This window comes from Nesoenas mayeri (genome assembly GCF_963082525.1).
Source record: "Nesoenas mayeri genome assembly, chromosome: 2".
Taxonomy (NCBI): Eukaryota; Metazoa; Chordata; class Aves; order Columbiformes; family Columbidae; genus Nesoenas; species Nesoenas mayeri.
The window spans coordinates 54055604-54076511 of record NC_137543.1 but is presented as its reverse complement, the minus strand read 5'-3'; the positions used below and the strand labels follow the sequence as shown (position 1 = coordinate 54076511).

Genomic DNA, 20908 nt, shown 5'->3' with positions numbered 1-20908 from the left:
AAAACATGATGTACCACATCCTTTCCTTCACTGAGGTGAAGCCCTGAGCCTATCCAATGAGGCAGACTGTGAGCTAAGATAAGCGAAGGATGTATTTTTAAAACCTGCTTCACCAATGGGCTTCAAACTCTAACTTGCCCTAGTTACTCTGACAGCTTCAATCAACCTGGAAGTTCATTATTTCTTTTCAATTTATAAAAGCTGCATTCACATTATAAAGCAGAAGATAATCCTTTTGAGTTAAGATAAATCCATAGACAGTACTCACTTTCGTTCTAATTCTAATTAGAATCTGCACGTTTATTATAGCAAATGTAAGTTGTATGATTTAATCTTTCATATTGCCAACACTGACCATATTATTTCTGAATTATAAGTTTGCTTTTCACATATATAGCAATATAAAAAGGATTATTAACTTAAATCCTGTATTACAAACACTGATCCATACAGTGAAGCAATTACATTACTTCAGTTAAATACATAGGGACATAGAGCTCTTCCCACCACAGTCAATAGCAATTTAGCCATTAACTTAAATGAAAGTAAGATTAGGTCTGTATTCTAAAAGAGGTACAATGCATTTTTATAGCTACAGTTAATGGCAATGTCAAGGTAAAAATAATGAGTCAAATCATTCATTGTGTACAACTGCCACTGCTATCTAAAAAAAACACCCAACCAAACCAAAAATCCTTATTGCTAATGGCATTTATATAACCAGTCAGAATGTTTACAGTATCTGGAGAAGGTAATAATTGCCCCAGCTTGGATCTAAACTTCAGCTTGGATATAAGTCCAAATAGCAATTAGCAGGGGCTCACCTTCAGGAGATGTCAGAGACATCGAAACTCTGCAAGCTGCTGGGACTTGTGCCTACCAGGTCCCCCCATGCAAGGAGCTTGATGCAGTAGATGGGCCCTGGAAGCACCAGTTGTCATCAGCCAGATCTGCCTGTCTACACAACCTCCAGTACTTGTCAGTTCTCCTTAAAAAGAGATTATGCTGCTTCCTTTCCATTCGTATACCTAAGGCTGATAGCTCTCACCTTGGAAATTAGAAACCAAGGTCCAATTCTCTCCTCTGCCGTGACCCTGGTAAAGGACTGATTAGCTAAACTGTCTCATAAATTAATTCAGGGTGGAAGGTCCCTTTCCCTTTGCTTTTGAAGGAATATCATAGCATGCAAAAATAAATGAAAAGATACAAAGCGAGCACAAAAGAGCCTACCCGTACATGCAGAAGCACCTGTGTGATCACCTACAAGTGAGGTGAAAAAAACCTACCTAAGAGGTTGCTTTTGTATTTTAACTAATGGCTCTAACAAGTGCACAAAACTCTTGTACAAGATGAAATGGCTTCACCAACAAGTGCTTAGGTTTTCCAGCTTTGTTTCTTCTTGGCTATACCATATGCTCAGCTTAAATTAAGCATGCAGCAGGATGCTCTGTGAGATGAGAAATTAGAGTTTGCTTTTCACAGGCTACAACAGAGAAATGAATTTGTGTTTTCTACAGCCAGTACTCTGACTTTTGCATGGTGTTATGCTTTCTGATCACATCAGGGCTTTTGACAATTTGAATATGGATTTCTGGCTGCATCTCCATATGAAGTAAATCTGTGCAACTTCTCTCTTAAATTATTTGTAAAAGCAGGGACTAAAACCTGATAGCTTCCTAGAATGGTTGCTGTAGTCTAAAACAAAGGCTGGGAACTACTAGGAAACATAAACAAGACTTGGCAGAACTGGGAGTTAAATGTTGGCTTCCAGTTTTGTACAGATTCCCAGAGGCTGTTAGGCATTTTGTATTTTTGCAGAACATTGCCTGTCTTTGCAGTGTGGGAGATGAGGCAGTCTATTCAACCAATATGAAGAAAATCTGGCAAAATCCAGTATACCTGAGAGGAATGAAAATATAAATGTTTTCTGCCCCAAGTAAAAGCTTGAGATTAAATAAGAACCAAACTGACCTTTTCCGGTCTTTGAAAACCAAACATTAGCAAGAGTTTTTCTGATGCTTGAAAATACCTCTTCTATTCCCTTCTTATGGACATTGCTGAAGAAATGAGTGGGTGGTAATGTATTCAAAGCATGTCTTGTCATGTCTAATTTGCCATATAAAGAAACCAAATAGCCTCTTTCTTCAAAAATATATAGCACATTAATAAGAAATTATTATTTTATTGATAGCGGTGACTTTCTATTGGCTAGGAACAACAAAAAAAAATCTCGAAGCTAATCAAGACCCAGATTTCCCAAAATATTACAGAGAACAATTGTCAGCCAGCTGTCTAAAGCATCCCTCAATTGACTGGTTTAATAGAAACAGTGTCATAATAAGAAAATATTGTAAAAGAATATGTCTCATAGTTTGAAAAAGCATGCGTATGACTTTATAACTGTCCATGATTTGCCTTGGACTTTTTAAATCTCACAAACAGACACCATAAAGGTCTAGCAAATTGATATTATCTCTTAGTTATTTTTGTAATATATTCATTGCAGAATTTGTTCAAGTAAGAAGTTATTGTTTAATTTCCATGATGGATGTGCTCATTTCATGAGTATTAGATTAGTGGAGAGTATACAATTTGTATTAACATGCATATGACATTAAAGAATACATTGTTTTCCAGCTGTCTTCAAACAAAAGCAATCCTCTGAGATACTGATTTGCTTTTGCAACATCTACTCCTGTGGATACTTCCAGTTAATATTCATGTGAGTAAGGATTACATAATTCAATCTACAGTTTTTGCATTTATTTTGCTTTGTTTTGCCTGATTTTTCTTTCATGTTCACTCTCCTAGAAAACATACACAAACAGATTTTCTTGAGATTGCTTTCCTGGTAACATTAATTTTGATGCTAAATGCAGCCAGAAACAAAGCAAAAGGGCAACACTTTTTGCCTAAAGAAGGCGAACACTTCTGTGCTGTAAGGAACAATTGTGCACTTCCAGGAAAACCGAAGGGAGGACCTAAGGAGAGGTCTCTAAATCCCTTAATGTCAATTAACTCCAACAACAAACAAAAGGACTGAACATTTACAGGGTGACAAAAGGGCAGCACAGACTTCAGGATTTCACGCCAAATTAGTAGTTCCTATATGTTCCATTGTCCTAGCAGCCAGGAAGTCCCTGAACCCAAAGTCATGGGTGTTCCTGATTCACCCAGTCCATTGCTCCCATGTGCATCCCCAAAGATTACATTTTGTTATTCTTGCCTTAAGGCTCATTTAGATTTACAGTTGTGGAAGATACGTAGGCTTCAGGTGGGCACAAAAATCTGGCTGTCTTAAATTGCTGGGGCTCAAATGTGCTTGTAGCTCAAAGGTACAAGGCAAAAGGAGATGACGAAGGCAGCACTTTCAGTAATTCTGGCGCCCCCAGATCTAGACCGGGATATGCTGAATTTCACTGCATCACCCTGCAAGAAACCCAGGGCACAAAGGGACTCTGCAAAAGGATGACAGACAACAAGCTTTTTCTCAAAATGGCAGGAGTACATGATTATGGTTTTTCTAACAACAGAAGGTAGGAAGGACTCCTGACTTCCACAGCATAGACATAACTGTAGTTACCATAACAAGATTTAGTACCTAATTTCAAAATTGTGACTGTGAGCTCAGCACTCAACAGTCACTTAATCCTGGTGGCACCTTTACCAAGTACCTCCTTTTTGACTCAAAATGCTGGAAGTGGGGGTCCAAAGAAGAGCAACACCTCAACCACTTAAGGGGACCTAGCTTCCAGGATCTCTAGTCAAGCTTGTTTTGATATTGTATCTTCCATGAAAGTCACTTTTCTTTCTCTGCTATTCTACCACTTCCACAGGAAGAGGCAAAAATAGGTATGAGCAATCTCAGCTTGGGGGGAAGTTCCTACTTCTTGGACAAAGACCAAGTATTTGGAAGCATGGACACCTCATGTTCCTCCCATGTTCCAGAGGAAAACAGGGATCCATTTCCAGCTCAAGCAAAGAAGTGTGGATCACCACCTTCAGGTAAGAGTCCTACCTGTCAGATTCAGGGGTACAGCAGATGTTGCCTGCAACTTTGGCTGAGCTCAGGCATGTGATCCAGACACCCCTCTGTGCCTGAAATCTATTAACTGTTCCAGGCAGCTCACGTTCTCCTTGTGGGACACTCACCTCCCCAGTCTGAAACATCAAACTCTTTTTTTTTTTTTCAGAAATGGTCTCAAATGGTGTGGTTTAGTTTCCAAGCAGTTGCCCAGGAACATCAGGGTTACATATTTTGACATCAAGCCTATGCTTTTTAGCAGGACAGAAGCCTGTTTGGGTATTTGTCAGGACAGACATAAAGTGGTTGCAATTCCTCAGGCTGGTGGTTGTTGTTGTTTTTGTTTTAATGGCTAAATCTCTGATAAGTTTCCAGTTGCCTTGATGCTGGTTGATTTTAGTGGAAGATTGCAGCAGCTTTCAGGATAGGGCTGCATTAAAAAGTCAGTTCATGCATATGCAACTAGTGGTAAATAAACAAGTATCTCTCTAATTAAAGCACATCTAGGAAAGTTTAAACTAATTTAACATCTAAATGACTGACAATAAATGGGTAAGGGAAACCCAGAAATATTAGCCTTTCAAAAATTATTTGGCATAAGAATTATAAAATGAATGAAGATAAGCATCAAGGCACCTAGCATGAAAAAAACAAATGAAAAGAATTGCTGAGACAAAGTTATGGAAAGAGATAAAAGTCCACGTGCATTGCAAGTGAAAAGACATGGCAGAAACGTGCTCAGCTTCCCCAACATGCTATTAACATCTGAGAAAAATGCTACTGAAATGTTACAAACTAATTAAATTGGGCATAGAAGGGAACCAATGGGAATAAATTATTATGCAAATGCAAGGTTTTCCCTACATAAAGCAACTGCCAGGAGTCGATGTGGTGTTAAACAAGGAGGGGGGTGGATGCGGGGCTGCCCAGGAGGCGATACTCACACCGAGGGACTCTCACACTGCAGCATCGTGCTTGGGCATGGATGGAACTCATCACAGAAAATGGGGTGAAATCCCACAGAAGGAGGGAGGGTAAGGAGGAAAAATGTACCTGGGACTTCCTATAACACAAAGGGAAAAGAGACTGATGCAGGACTGCTAAAGCAACAGTGCCATCTGCCGCACACTCTCCTATGGAAGCAAGCTGGTTTTCGCTGCCTCCTGCACGGCAGTGAATCTGAGAGCCCCCATGTAGCACTGGGCTGAGGAGGGGATCAAACCCAGCCTTTCCTCCAGCCCAGCTTTGTACCCGAATGTGAATACAGGCTTCCTGAAAACACATTTCTGGACTATCCTTATTAGAGACGTTGCCCATTTTAAAAAAAAACCAAATAAACAAAAAAACCAAACATTTTTTCTCTCTTGGCATATCAGGACGCTGTGCTCAGACACTTGGTGAAGGACCAGTCCATTATAAAGCAGTCCGTCAGCAAGACACATCATCAATGTGTAAGCAACCAAACAGCTGCTGTCCGTTCTATTTTCTATGCTGTATTTATGTCACCTCGTAAAAGGGCTTTCTGCTACTCGTGCAAATCTGGTGTCGGTTTCAATCCATATTTTTATGCACAGTCCTTTTCACAGTGTTCATTACATCTCTTTATACGTTACATTATCTGACGCAATTATAATAGAAAATTCTCATCAGTATTATGAATTTTTATAATGCCTTTCATCAGTAGCTCTCAAAACTAATTTCTAAAGATCGAACCGAATAGAACTCATAAAATACAGGTGTTGTCTCTCCGCAAAAAAATTTGGTGTATTTAAGTTTGTAATCCATATATCCATGTTTATGCATCTAATATTTTTAGCCCTTACTCAAACAACCTTATTTTTTTAAAGAGTTCCCCAAAACATCTCCAGGAAAGAGTAGGAATGGAGTTTTGACAACGTAATTCGGTGTCCTATGAACTCCATTTGGATGCTCAACTTACTCCTTAAGGTCATTTTGCAGGATGAGTAGTCTATTATTATTAGCTCAGTCAGTATTATATTTAATAGGTCCCATTAAAAAAATTCTCCATACTAGGACATCCTTCTTTTTAGGCAAAAGGCTATTCTTGACATACTCAAGCATCTAATGATTTTACTCATTAGACCATTGCTTAGGTACCTATTCTTATTGCACATGTGTTACAGAATCCTTGTGATTTGTCTGCTGTAGGTGTTAAACTTTGGTTTTCTGTTAATTTGCAGACTTCCAAGCTGTCCTCTAAATCCTCTGCTACTGTTCCCAGACTCACTAATGATGAGTGGAGGCAAGGCTTTTGGAACTAGATGGTGTGGGATTCTGGGGCAACAGATGTTCTGTGGTAACTCCGAGATGCTTCATATTGCAGACCTGATCTTTGCAATCAAGGGTCTGAATTTGAACTTCAGAAAGGGATAAAACTTGTGATGAAGTGTTTGCTACGAAGAGACATGAATTCCAAGAATTGAAGACAGCTCCTGCATGGGTTCAAAATATGAATTCCAGTGTCTACTGATAATGAACACATGCATGCTCCATCACTGAAGTATGTGAAACACACAGGCTGCATCAAAGATACATTTCATGTGACTTTATTGCTGTCTCTTTTTTTGGCTTCTTGGAACTTTGCATGATTAGTTTAGATTGGAATAGCTATAAGATCTGGAGGCTTCACATTAATTATTAACCTCAGTATCTGACTCCTATATTTTAAGATCTACAGCTCTGAAAGAGGAGACTCTGCTGGCAGTAGCTACCTTGAGAGAGTTGAAATTTATTATAAATCAAACTAATCTATACTGTCTCCTGCTCAGGAAATTGAATTCTGGGAGTTTGTGAAAGTCAACTCTGAATTGACCGAGACTCTTGAGTTACAGAGATGAAGGACATTTGCATTGAGATAAGAAAAATCTGTTGATCTGATTCTCATTACAAATCAAATTTAGTCATTCTGGAATTCAATCGACCATATTTGAGTGAGTTAGTGGGACCTTCAAAAATGGAGAGTGGAGTCTTTGTTCTTTAAAAATAGATGCAACAAGATTATGTTAAAAATAAGAGATACTAATTTTGTGCATATTTAGTCAACAGATACTTATAATCAAAGAGTGATAACAAGTTCCCATTATTTGGTTATGGGCTTCTGCTGGCTGAGGTCCCACAGTGGCAGTTTTTGAGAGAGTCCTTTGTACTCGTGACCTTAATCAAAAACAAGACTCAGCTCTGTATTTTCCTCCACAAAGTCAATGGACTAAACTCATCAAAGTCACAGGGTTAAATTTAGCTCAATGTGTCTTTGTTAAAATGTTTATAATGCAAATGGTGGCTATTCACAAAGGAAGTAACAGAGAGTCTGTAGATGGATTTGTTTCTTTGTCACCTCACTAAGCAGCTGGAAGGTATCTCCAGAAATAAATATATGTTGTCTTGTGAGTCTGACAAAAAAACCCCCACCCTCCTATTGCGTATAGTCTTGGCTGCCCATACCCAAGAAGATGATGGGCATCTTTGTGCCATGCTTATTAGCTATGGTTAAGAATACTATCAAAAGTTCATAGATGCAAGTCATTCTAGCTAGCACAATAACAAAGTAAATAAATAAAGTGATGGACATTCCCTCTGAAGTCAGAAGATTCAGTGTTTGCTCTGCCTTACACATGCTGAGGGAAAGTAGCTGAACTTCAGTGAGGCCTCTGCTGGAAGCAATGACTGTGGGAACTGCCTGAGGGAAGTGAGGAATCGCTGTACCCCAGCCAGCCATGGCCATACCAGGTCTCAGGTGTCTTTCTCACAGCAAATGCCTGTGGGGATCCAGGTTGCCTAAAAGCAGCTTTCTGCTGCCAGCAGTCCCCTGCTTGGGATAAAGGTGTCTGATACTGACACTGAGCGAACAAAGCCTTTCAAAGCAACTGGATCCTGGTGCCACAGATGTGCTCTGTGCTGGAAGCAAACAGTGGAGGAGCTCAGATGAGGGTTGGGGGTGATGTTCTAAGCTGTTACCAGTATCTCCATGCTCTGGCTAAGCATGTGTGAGTGCTGCTCCAGTTGCTGATGTGTTTTGTCAGCAATGAGTTAAATTCTTAGCACAGATAAGGCTGAAGAGGTGAACATTTCTTGATTTCCAGCTTTGCAAACACCTTTGACCAGCATCTCAAAGTATGACAGTCTGAGAGCATATTAATGAGCAGCTGCTTCCCAACGGGAACTGTTATATCAGCATTTCTTCTCCCGGTGTTGTTTTCTGCCGCTGTCTTGAGCGGTGACACAGAGTTGCACAAGCAGCTCAAAGATTACTGCAGCAGCATAGATACCTGGATCAGCCAGGAGAGCTTGGGATACAGAAGCAAATATCCTAACCTTGGAATGACAACTCTCTTTCATCTGGAGATGGCATTATGAATATAGCATTTACTTTTATAGCATCAAATAGAAATGATAACTTAATGGACCAGCAATTCTGCTGTTATTCTGCGGCTACGAAAGCACATAAACTGAAAGACCAGGGAAATAATTCTTTGGCAGTTAGCCTTAATTCCTTTGCAGATACAGAAGTATAATGGGAAGCCAGAAATGGACCTCTACAGTGTCCTACTTAACCCATGGGAATCTTTCACTAGAAGAAGGGGTGGGCACATTGTGTCAGAAATTATACACAGTGCTAATGATATATTAGACAGGAGATAATAAGCCTTTCAGGGATTCCTAAATGTATTACTTGTTAAATTAGGAGGTACCCTGGGTGCAACTTATGAGGTGGTACTAATTTAGAAGGTATCATGAGTAATTCTGCTTGCTGGAGGGCTGAAATGTAAATCCCATTGTTCAACTGGAAAAACAAAAATGCTCCTATTAAGTCTGTGATCTGTCCTTCACTTGCCATGGGGAATAGCATAATTTAGAAAGCTGCCTTCTAGGATGTTGAACAATCATGCCTCATCAGTGAGATCTCTAGATTAAAAATGTGAACATTTTTACATTACTAGAGGGATTATTATATCTTGCTTAATATTTCATATATTTGACATCAAACCTCCAAGTAATGAGTATAATGTATTGAAATACCCTTCTAGTCATATTATTTGTCTGCTTTTATGTAATAAGACTCTAACTGCGTTTGCTCAGCGATACTGTACAGTGGTTTGATTTATGTTTTGTAGTGTCAGGCTGAGAAGGGACTTAAAAACTGATTGTCATAATCAGTTCAGATCTATTTCTCGGTTTCTATGGATCCTGAAACAGGAGGTTCTCCTTGGAGGTGGAAGAGATTTTGTGTCCTTTCCTTAAAGGCAAAACTGATGCAGCACCACCTTCCATGGAACTGACTGCACCTCCAGGCACCCCGTAGTAAGCAACAACATTATTTTCAGCTCTGATTGATACCTTCCAGAACTAGTGGATAAATTATACTATTATGTATAATCATATCATAATCATATGTCATGATATCTTGCACCATAATGCCCTGTGTACACTGGGTCCAGCCCTCTTCACTTCTGCATGCCTGCAGTTCCCATTGTACTCAATGGGAGGTGAGACTTGTAGGAGCAGTTCCCTTGGTCCTGCTTTGCTGGGCTGAGTACCCCATGCAAGGAGAGGTGTCATCCCCCCCAAATCACCAGACAGTCATGGCAGGGCAACACTGGGCTTTGCACTACACATGCGCATCAGCTAGGTCAGTTCAAATCAGGCAGGTACATTTGTGCTTCTTTACCGCATCCCATCTACCTTTTTTCCTCCTGTGACGAGGGTAATTGTTACCACTTGCTGTGATTGTGGCCATGTATCATTGCTCCAACCTCAGAACTGCAGCTTCCCTCTCAAAGGGCTGACACCAAAGAATAGGAGTGTATTACACACAGGTGTAAGGGGGTGAGGAGGGCATATTTTTACAGCAGAAATGGAGAACTAGACACAAATGTAGCTGGCTACAGGACATGGCAAAATGTGGGGCTAGACAAGCTAATCTATTCCTTCTTTTATAGGTTTCTAAATCATTTCGTAGCAAGATGACAACCAGAGGGACCAAAATTCCTCATTTCCAAAATACAAGTAACAGAGGCAGTGAGTTTATGTAGAGCTTCACTGGGAGCAGGAGGGAACCTCTTGAGAATGAGTCAGGCAAGGACATGACTTCATGTTTGTTCACAGTTGTGCATAGACTCTTTCCTATGTCTTTAACATTTGCAATAGCCCTTCAGCAGCTGGTTAACATAAATGTCCATCTAGAATCACGTTGGAGACTGAGGATTTATCAGTTACAGGGACACAGAAAAATGCCACTAAGAGTAAAGTATATTCTGCTCTTCTTCAGTCTAGTTCCTGCTTCCTGAGGCTTGTTCACCATTTTTCGTTTATTCATTTATTTTATCCCCCTGTATAGCTGATGAAGACAGGCCTCTGCTAATGATTAACTTGATTTGGAGGGCAAATTCAGAAAAGGAGGGTTGAACCAGCATCAGTCAAGCAGTCAAATTTAATTAAATATGTCGAAACTCATTAATAAGAAACAAAAAGGCAAAACAAAAAAAAGGAAGGAGAGTGGGTAGCAATAGAAAAGAGAACATAATAAAACAAGGCAGAAGGACAAATGAAAAGTAAAAGGCAACAGAATTAATGGGCAAATGCAGATAGCTAGTATCAAACTGTATATCAGCTGTCCAGGCTTCTTACTAAAGTGACTGGATGTCTAGCAGTAGCCTCTAAAGTGACAATTGTTTCCCCCTCCCTGCCCCTTATATTTATTATTTATCTGATATTTTAAAATATACTGTTGCTAGTATGAACTGTGGCTAGGCAAATATAGGGCATTTCTGCTGTATATTTGTTGTGGAATATGCAGACGAGCCCAGGTCCTGCTCAGAATAGTCAACTGCTGGCTTGGGGAGTACGAGAGAGAATGGGGACTGTTGCAGAAATCCCAGTTTGGTGACTCATCACTCTGGCAATGCTGACAAGAGAAACACGATGCTTGCCTTTATCCAAATCTAGACTATGCTAAATTGATGTAAAATGTGAAAATGACTTACTTAGGAGAACTATTAGCTTCACGGGTAAGTCTTGAAATGTCACTGCTTTGCAACATATTAGGCTAGCTAAAGAACACTAAATAGCCTCTCTAATGGCCACCTGACGCACGAAAGAGAATTCTGAGGTCCTGGCAAATTTCCACATCCTCCCCTACAGCTAGTTCTTACGAAGATTTGGACATGCTGGATCAATTTTCTCACCTGCGCACTCCAATATCTGCATGCCAGTTCAAGGAAGATGAAACATCTTAACTGCTGTAAATTCATAACTTGGAGCCAAATGAGAAATATATCAAATCTAGCCCTGATACAGGCTTTGCAAAACTGAAAACTTACAAGGTCTAACTAAAAGCATTCATTTGCTTTCTGTTCTACAAGCCCTGGGAGATCACTTAGACCAGAGCAACGTCCAGTGCTCCAGGCAGGGCTAGAAAATGTAGTACCTGACATCTGTGAGAAACTGGCTTTATGTTCTCACACAGTGTAAGAAGAGACTATCAAAACACTCATAGTATGATTACTACAGGGTGTTTCAAAAAGATGGACCCAAATTCAAAGATACAGTGTTTCAGACTGGGTCCATCTTTCTGAAACACCCTGTATATTTACTTATCCAAATAAAATATGGAGATTGAAGAGAAAGGGTAAAATATAAACATAATCTTTTGATAAGCAACCAACTACTAAAGTTCTTCTGAACTTAAACTTAATCTTGAACCAGCCTGTGTTTCACCCCATCTCTAGGAGCAGCCCAGACAATTGCGTGTGAAAATTCTCTAAACTTTTCTATTTAAGCCTTCTACAACATCTGGGCCAAACTGAACTCCAAAAGCATTCAGTCTGATATCAGAGCTGTAAATTTTCTTGGATCAGGTTGTGTAGAATTTAACTTTTATTTTTTGATGGGCTAAAGAATGTATGTCAAATAGTTCACTGCAAGAGCTACTAAACTTTCAGTGACTAACAGAAAATGAATTTATCTACTTCTATGATTATTGGTCAATAAAACCCCCACAAATCAGAATTCTTCCATATTTTAAAACCCCACACTGTTTAATAGAAGTTCACAATGAACTTTGCGATATCTGACACTAAAAACACCTAGAACAACTAATGTAAAATAAATTCAGAAGCAATATAAATTATCATTATGTGGTTTAAGTCCTTCTTTAATTTTAAATTGCTAGCATTTTATTTGCAGTAGAATATACTATTTTTCAGTCAGCTCACATGTATTCCTCAGATGCTACATCTCAAAGCATTGTAAAAACCTCAAAAATACCTTCAAATACATGCACACACAAATGCACACACACACACACATTCATGGGGATTTTTTTTTAATGAATTGAATTCAAGGTTAGCATCTTTGTAATTTCCTTTGTATGTGGGCAGGACACACAAACTCCACATTACAATCAATTCTTTCAGTGTTATTTTCCAACTGGAAAGAGAAGGTAAGTGTGATGAAAGACAAACAGGACTGTTGTGGACAGAAATGCCTATGAAAAGGCATTATCTTAACCAAGTCACACATGATGGAATAAATTTCCCAAATTGAATGTATTCTGGATTCTTCAGATCTCCCATTAGTGCCATTCGCAAGGCACTATATTAGTCTATGCTGGTAAGACTTGTCTGCTTACACAGGCAAACAAAATTAGGAACCACTAATAGTCTCTGTTGTCCTCTATAGGTAAATATGTCTACATGCACGGATCAATACAAACATGATATATACATACACACACTTCCATTACATTTTTAAAAAGACAAAGGATGAAGAACAAGCAAGGAAACTGTAACAGCTGGGGAGAAAGGATTTTCTGCCAATGAAAGCATTTGGCACAGGTTGCTGTAGGTGTGTTGATGTTTCTCTGACATATCTTCTAACCCTTCTTCAGCAAGTCTGAATGTTATATCAGATTACAAGACAGTACCTCTTGTCCTGCGTTCACATGCTGCAGAGGCAAGGCCAGACAAAGAAAGGTATTTGTGCCATATGGCTTCACTGACCTTATTTCAGACGACTAAATTAGGCCGCAGATGTCCTGGGGCGCTCTCTGGCCAGCGGGGCGAGACACTGGGAAAACACAGAACACTTCAGCCAGGCTCCTTCATTGGCATCCTCCTGGGAGTATCATGTCTATCTCACTCTACCCATGGAAACAGCACCTGAGGACTAATCGCTGCCTTAAACCTCTAAGGCAGGTCCATGAAGTTGGTGCTGTGAGCATGACACCTGTTTTGGATAGGTTACCCATTTTGTGACCAGTGGTTGTGAAGCCTGCCAGCCTCCCCCATCCTGCCTTCCTTGTGTGGTGGGTGAGAGATCAGGCCCTCGGTACATTTTCGTAGCCACCCACACCTGCAACATTGTCTTTGCAGGAGGGGAGAAGCAATTTGTTGCTGCTGTGAGTATGCCCATGGTGCAAAGGCTGGAGATCAGGAAGAAAGCAGAGCAACATATATTCCCCTCAAAGAGTTGTATGCAAAAAAAAAAAAAAAAAAGAACAAGAAAAAGAGAAATATTTGTTTTGTAATCTCTGGGAAGTGGAAATTAAAAACAGGCTATCCATCAATGAATTTATGGTGTCTGAAGCTCCTCTGAGCCCCAGGAAAACATAAAGCTCTGCCCTTTGGTCTTCTTTTCAGTCTGCCTGGGTAAGCTCACTTTATGAGGCAGCGTAATTTGCAGTGACCTTTTCTGGAGCTGTTGCTACACTGCCTGCTTCACTGGAAACCACCTTTTTAGCCATGCATGACGTGACTCCACAGACATCGGAGTATAAATTTCAGGCTTTATCACGAAACCCTGCAAAGTAATCCAGGGCGGTTGGAGGCCCTAGGGGTGCAGGGTGCTGTCGGTACTGCTGGGCTAAAGAAGATGCTGCTGAGGGATGGTTTTTGAAGGCTTGTTGGCCCTTGTTGCATGGCAGATAAATGCATGGAATCAATGAGATAGGGAGGGAATGAAAAAATAATTTAAAACTAATGATGTCAGCAGTTCGCTTTTCTCTGAATTGCTGGGAGAAAAAAAACATTTCTTATGTAATTCCCACTTTTAAAAAATCTTTATATGAATTTGATTTCCCCTTGGGATATTCAGGGTGCTCAGATAACCTAATATGTTTCTAAGAAGAGCTGTTTCAGTGTCTCTTTTTTCATCTTTTACAATTATTATTCTGCCTCTCACATGTACAGAGGAAGGATTATGCAATTTTATAGAAGGATTTTCAGACTTACTACACATGTGAGTATTAAAGTGTATGTCTATCCCAATATATCTAAAGCATCATACCCATTTAAACATCTACTGAGTCTTTAAGTCTTGTTTTCATCGTATACAAACTGGTAAATGTATATGCTCTCTTATAAATACAGACCCTTCTATAGTCAGGAGAAGTCTTCCTTTGACTGTAACTGTTTCAGAATTTCAGCTCCCACATTTGTGGACTGCAGAATAACACGTGACATAATAATATGCATATTTTCTTAATATTTTAGGAATTATGAAATGTTGTTAATTTTATATAATTATTTTCATCCATAATAATTATACTTACTAGAACCGTGCAAGGCAATCTGAAATACTCCTGAATTGCTCAAGAACTGCCATCTAAAGGTTGTGCAGCAAATTTACTCTTAGAATTTGGTGAAACCATACTGACCGGATTATTAGTTCTTTTTCTTTCCCTTCTTTATCTCTCTTTATTTACCTTTATTTGTCTTTCATATGGTGAAGGCCTTTGAGGCTTCTTTTTTCCTTCAGTTGAGGAAATAAGCTGAAGTATCAATGATTCTTCTACTTGTGGAAATTATATGCTGTGACATGTTTTTTTCAAGTAATGTGCTGGCCTAGCAAAGTAAAGAAGGTGTTCAAATCTCTCCAGGGTCAGTGCAACACTTTTTAGACATCTCCTTCACATAAGTGATGACTGTAAAGTTCTTAAAAATATTAAGTGAAAGATATGATTTCCTGAAGCTATGGCATAGTAATAGGAAATGAATTCAGTTATATCCTAAAAAGCTTAAACTGCAGAATGTATATAGTAAAAATGCCCAGAAACTTTTATTGAGTTTGACAAAAAAATAGGAATTTTTATTGGAATGAAGAAGAGTATGGAGACAATATTGGCAATTTAAAAAAATGTTGACATATTTTTCAATGCAAATTATAATAATAAAATCTTTAAACTGAATTTCAAGAGCTTTCAACTGGAATCTGAAAAATACTGTTTTGAAATGCCACCCCAGTGCATCTTGGAAAGTGGTCTTTGTAGATTCTTGTTGCTTCACTCTCGTAATGGGCTGGTGTTCCTGGGCAGATTACATGTCCGTCGGGGCCCCACAGGGCTGCTAGGACATTGCAATGGATTTTGTGAAGTCACAAATGGGGTGAGGAAGTTTACCCATGTGGTAGGTTTGGCCAGTAACTCCAGAGCAGCTTTAACTTGCAGTGAAGTGTTGCAGCAACACATCAGATTAAAATGTTTTCCTTTCAGTCAAAGGTTGAAGTCACTAACTTTGGTTAGGCCAAGAGCCTGAAAACTTGCAGTTTTCAAAGGCTTTGCTTGTTGACTAGACTTTAAACTTTTCATAGAATGCAGCTTGCTTTTCATTTTAAAATAAAATAGATGGAATCTGTTCACGTCACCAAATGTACCACCAGTGTGTTTCATGATAGCTGGGGACCAAATTGTATAGCCCTGTTGTGCATTACATTTATCCCAACCGTCTGACCCCTGACTATGTTCTTCCTACTTTGTTCTTGTGCTTTGTCCTTTGTTTCATCCACATCAAGAATTTTTCTGAGTTTCAGCTTTTTGAGAGCCTTTCTAAGTGACAACCATAGATAAGTCACCCTGCCAAGAGAGTATATCCTTTTCCACAAGTGGATCCCACTTTTCCATTCCTTTGAAGAACACCACCACCAACATAAATAGGAGATGCATCAAAAGTTATGCTGCTGTGAGGCTTAGAATGAGAAAACTTCAGTACTAGAAACATGCATAATATTTGGAATATAGTTCTCTAAAAAATTATAAGTTAAAATCATATAATTTAATATACACATAGAAGTGGTACTATTGTCATATATCATGAGATATGACTACAGTCCCTGCAGCATTTCAGCTCCTTTTTTTCCTGTTGTCTGTACAGCTAATATTGGATGACAGTGCTGAGATCCACCAATTCTTTGCTAATGCCTTGCTCAAAACCAGGGCTAGCGTGTGACACCGTGCTTTCCATCTCTCTCCTGTGCCTCTTGCTTACTTTCTCTATCCTGCTCCCTCTCAGATACAAACACATATATCATTATTTGCATCTCATGTATGTTTCTATACATTAGCAGTGATATACAGTCTTTTCTTTTCACAGGAAGAATTCAGAATACTACCTTTAGTATGTGAGATCATTTTCTGTGTCTCTGAGAAAGCTATTTATAAGGGTCTTGATTGAGGAATGAAAGAAAGACTCAAGCAGTTCAGTAGAAATTATCGTCTTAATGGTAAAATCTAAATTATACATTAAAGTACCATTTATTCAATGAATTTTATTATTCTATTTAAAAAGGCAGAGACTTTTTATGTGTTTCGTATGCTTACAAAGGTTTATTAGCCTGAGTAAAAGGTTATTATTCAATAGAATAATTGAATTTTAAATTATTGGTATTGCACTTCATATTATAACTGCTTTTCCAGATGCATTTGATTATGTCAAATTTGCCTTTTAATCCCCTGTCTGGAGACCATTTACTTGAATCATGCACTGTTTCTCACCCTCCGTAGTGGTCTCCTAATGAACACACACAGTCTGGTCTCACATCTTCCATGTAAATTACTGTGCATACCTCTTCTAGTCAGATCACATCAGAGGCTATCTGGTGTCACATAATCCTGGATACTGATACATGGAAAATCTTTTCAGGTGATTAATGCCATTGGCATCTGATTTTCCTGCAAAGCACTATTGCAGGACTGCAGAGTTAATGTGAATGCCAGACTTAGGGATATGAAACAGACATTTAGAAAAGTTAATAATCTGTGCCTAATCCCCTCCAAGAATTATCTGTTGGTATTCCTATAAATAATTGCATCTTTATTTCTTGATGTTAATTGAATTATATATTAATTTATTATATACATTGCTCATTAAAAAACTTGGAACTTTGTTATAAATCTCATTGCATGGGTGAAATAAATACATGTAAAGCTACATATAAAATATTTTTGCATTTGAAGCATATATTAAGTAAAAAAAGTCACAAAATGACTGTGCTTTGGTGTTTGTTTACCTGCTTTGTTTGTTTGCTTAATGCTCAAGAAAATGTGCCCTTGAAAAAGGTTTCTTGTGTACTAGAAACATAAGATTTGTCCTTGACTGAACACTTGGAAACTGTGTTTCCGGGGTGTAACAATGAAATTCTCAATTAAGATAACAAACGATACACAAAACAATTCAACATAATAAAGTATCAGGGTAGGCAGCCGCAGAGCAGATTCTTCATTGCTACATTTAATACCGCACTGATAACATCAGTGTGGCCAAAAGTCCTGTGTTTGCTTGGAGGTACCTATGAAATACATAATTGTCTGCTGCTTCTACCTCTGCTGAAGAGTTTTTCCCTCAGCCAGGGATTGTCCATTAACTTCACGAGAAGCAGAATCAGCCTTCCACAGCCTTCCATAATTTTGAGCAAATGATGTTTTAGAAAGTAATCATTGATTCCTGAGATTGCATATAGGATAGGAAGCACTTTAAAAGTGGCTTTGAATACTCTTAATTAGCTCAAGAATTACAAGCTCATTCCTCTTCTACGCTGCCATTACAAGCATTTATCTCAACTGATTTCGACAGAGTTGCTTCTGTTTTACGCTGGTGTGAGGGAACAAAAAAACAGGTTGCATAAATTGTTAACAGCTCTTTCATACTGCTTCTTTATTACCAGATAAAACTTTGATGAAGGACATTCACAGAAGATCAATATGAGAAACCACAGAGGACCTGACTTCTATGCTACTGGCTGACAATGACAATAACAGAAATAAGTATTTGTTGTTGAAGTCCTTACTTAAGCCGATGATTGGTTTGATGCTGCTTTTCTTGGAATAAATATTTAGGAGATGTACTGCTTTCAGAGTAAAGTTACTCCACCGCTTCGATTGCAAGGATGCAGGACAGGGAATGGAGTGCAGTTGTTCATCTAGTGATGTGCAACTCCACCTGACAGCCTCCGTTTGAAGGAATAAGGACCCATGTACATGTCTCTGCTTCATGTGGATGCTGCTACCAGCTGATGTGACACACTGGTGTCGGCATCCTGGAAAGGCTTTGTGTCTCAGGAAGAGAACTAGTGGCTTTGAGGAAGTTTGGGGTCTTCTTCCAAAAGAATGGGAAAGGCCTTATTGAAGGCAATATTCACCTGTAATTTAGAGGCCAGGACACAGCTGTGGGGTGAACAACAAATGGTATTGAACTGGCCATATACTGTCTGTGAGCTAATATAGCTCAGGATATATTCACTACTGAAAGTACATTAAACATTTTCCATGAGATTCACTTAGGTAGCAGTGTTTGTTTATGTAGTGGTTTATCTGTGTATGAAGAAGCGAGCAGGAGTTAAAGTGCAACGGCAATCACATATAGTAAATCCAATTTATATTAATATTCCTCCAACCTAATAGCTGGCAAATACGTGTTTCTGCACTTCTAGTAGTCTGCCTTAATTTCTTTCTGTCAAATGAAGAGCAAATATTTTATCACAAATTTGTTGTTTTGTTTTGTTTTGTTTTTTCCCCTAAAAAACACAAGCACACCAACGCTGAAGGTTACAGAGGTGGCTATTTTTAGAAAGTCTACTCTTTACACACTTAATCAAGACCATCATACTTTACTTGCTTTCCTCCAGCCATGGCTAAAGCCATCCACAGTCTTCGAAATCCAAGCGTTATGAAGTGGAAATGCCAGTGCAGGAAAGTGCTCTGAGTCTTGATGACAGGCTTAATCCCAAGCTCAGCGGAAACTCAGTTGTGCTCCTTCTTCTCCCTGAGGTAGTTGAAGAGGGCATCCAGTCCTCCCTCGACGACTTCAGGCAGGGGCCGTGACAAGGGGTTGTGGGCGATGTGGAGGCCTTTGTCCATCGGGTTCCATGCGATGCGCGGCAGCCGACGCAGCAGGTACAGGTCATCCGGGAGAGTCTGGATGGCATTGTAATCCACATTTAGTAACTCCAGAGTGGTGATGAAGCAGAGGGACCGTGGCAGGGTGCGTATGTTGTTATTTTCTACGATAAAGATTTGTAGATTGACCAGATACTGGACACTCTCTGCAATGTTTTCAAGCCTGTTGGACCCTAGGTGCAGGAAGTCTAAACTCCTCAATGCAAAAATGCAGAGGGGAATTTGCACAAAGCAGTTGTTACTGAGGTTCAGTTTTCTCAAACTTGTCAGGTCAGTGAAGCTCAAGGGCAGTTGTGAGATGCAGTTGTGCGAGAGGCTCAAAACCTCCAGCTTCCTGCACAAGCTGAGCTCTGATGGCACTTCTTTCAGGCAATTCATGTTGGCAAACAAGACCTTCAGGTTCCTCAGCAGCCCAATCTCTTTAGGTAGACACTTGAGGCAGTTGCCACCCAAGTTCAGCACTACCAATCTGTCCAGTTTCCCTAGCGAAGGAGGAATCACCACCAGCTGGTTGCGTGAAAGGTTCAGTTTCTGCACCTCAGGCAGTCCCCACAAGAAGTCAGGAGTGCTGGTCATCCCTTTCATTATGAGGCTCAAGCTGACATAACGCAATCCCCGTTTCAGCAGTGACTTGGGCTCCTTCCCTGAGAGAAGAGCATCTTCCCATGCAGGCAACTTTGGACCTTTCCTCAAAAAAACCATGCTGCTTCTCCCCTCGTTCTTCGATTGCTCAGTTCCCATAACACTCGTGTCCCTCCTGAGAGACGAAGTGAGGTTTTCTTCCCTTGCTACGCCAACATGCGAATGCCAACAGAGGATGACAGCTTGCAGGAGGCAGGAAAGTCAAAGCAAGGAGATAAGGAGGAGCCTGTGAAATGCATCTCAGTCCACCAGGGCAGTTTCCATGGCTGCTGAGGGAAAGTTTCACTTTTGGGGGCTTATGTTGGTCTTGGTGCACAGTCTGTAATGAAATACTTGCTCCTGACTTGTGAGCAAACCTGTTCAATTCAAACTGAATGCCACCAGGCAGCTGTCACTGTCATTTGGCCTGGGCTTTATTGGACAGATATGTGTCTTCACTGTAAAAAGGTCACAAGGATGCTGTATATAACTTCACCATGTCAGCTTTCTTGGCTATCTGGTACATACCATGGCTGCAGGACAATTAACAGGATGACTTCAAAAAACAAACAAGCAAGCTGTAGAAGAAAACAAGCAAACAAGCCATCATTTCAATTCAAATTTAAAGGACATTTTCACAATTATTTTTATTTTGTTCTTCCTGATTTCACTAAAATAGATACCGGTCCATCAGAAAACTTTGCATGCTGCAAAATGCCAGTAATGACTTTTCATGTGAGTTCTTGTTTTCTGTTTATTTAAAAAAAACCCAAAAAACAAAAACAAAACCCAACACTTGTACTTGTAAAAAGTGTTAGCTTTTATATGCCCTTTGTGGTAGGGTAGGCCTCTTTCTTTTCAGAAGTGGGTACCACCTTCGCTGCAGCAGTGACATTTTACAGCAGTATCTGCGCCCACTTGGATGATTGCTTGCTACCCACGTTGCCAAGTGTGAGCAGTCATACCATGCAGTTCTGCCCAAATTACTCTGTCCTAAATGTCCTGTGCCACTTTCACATCTATCAGTGAGATTTTGGGGGTCTGCTTCTTTTGTGCTACAGAAAATGCAGCTACTTAAT

The 20908-nt window shown here is 39.6% G+C and overlaps 1 protein-coding gene across 1 annotated transcript; it reads right to left on the bottom strand.

Moving 5' to 3' along the window:
* Positions 1-19052: 19052 nt before the first annotated feature.
* Positions 19053-20089, bottom strand: LRRC30 (leucine rich repeat containing 30; the record flags this gene model as incomplete). Its single annotated transcript, XM_080340141.1, is given in 2 exon segments — positions 19053-19997; positions 20000-20089. Coding segments are annotated over 2 exon segments (1035 nt in total).
* Positions 20090-20908: the final 819 nt, after the last annotated feature.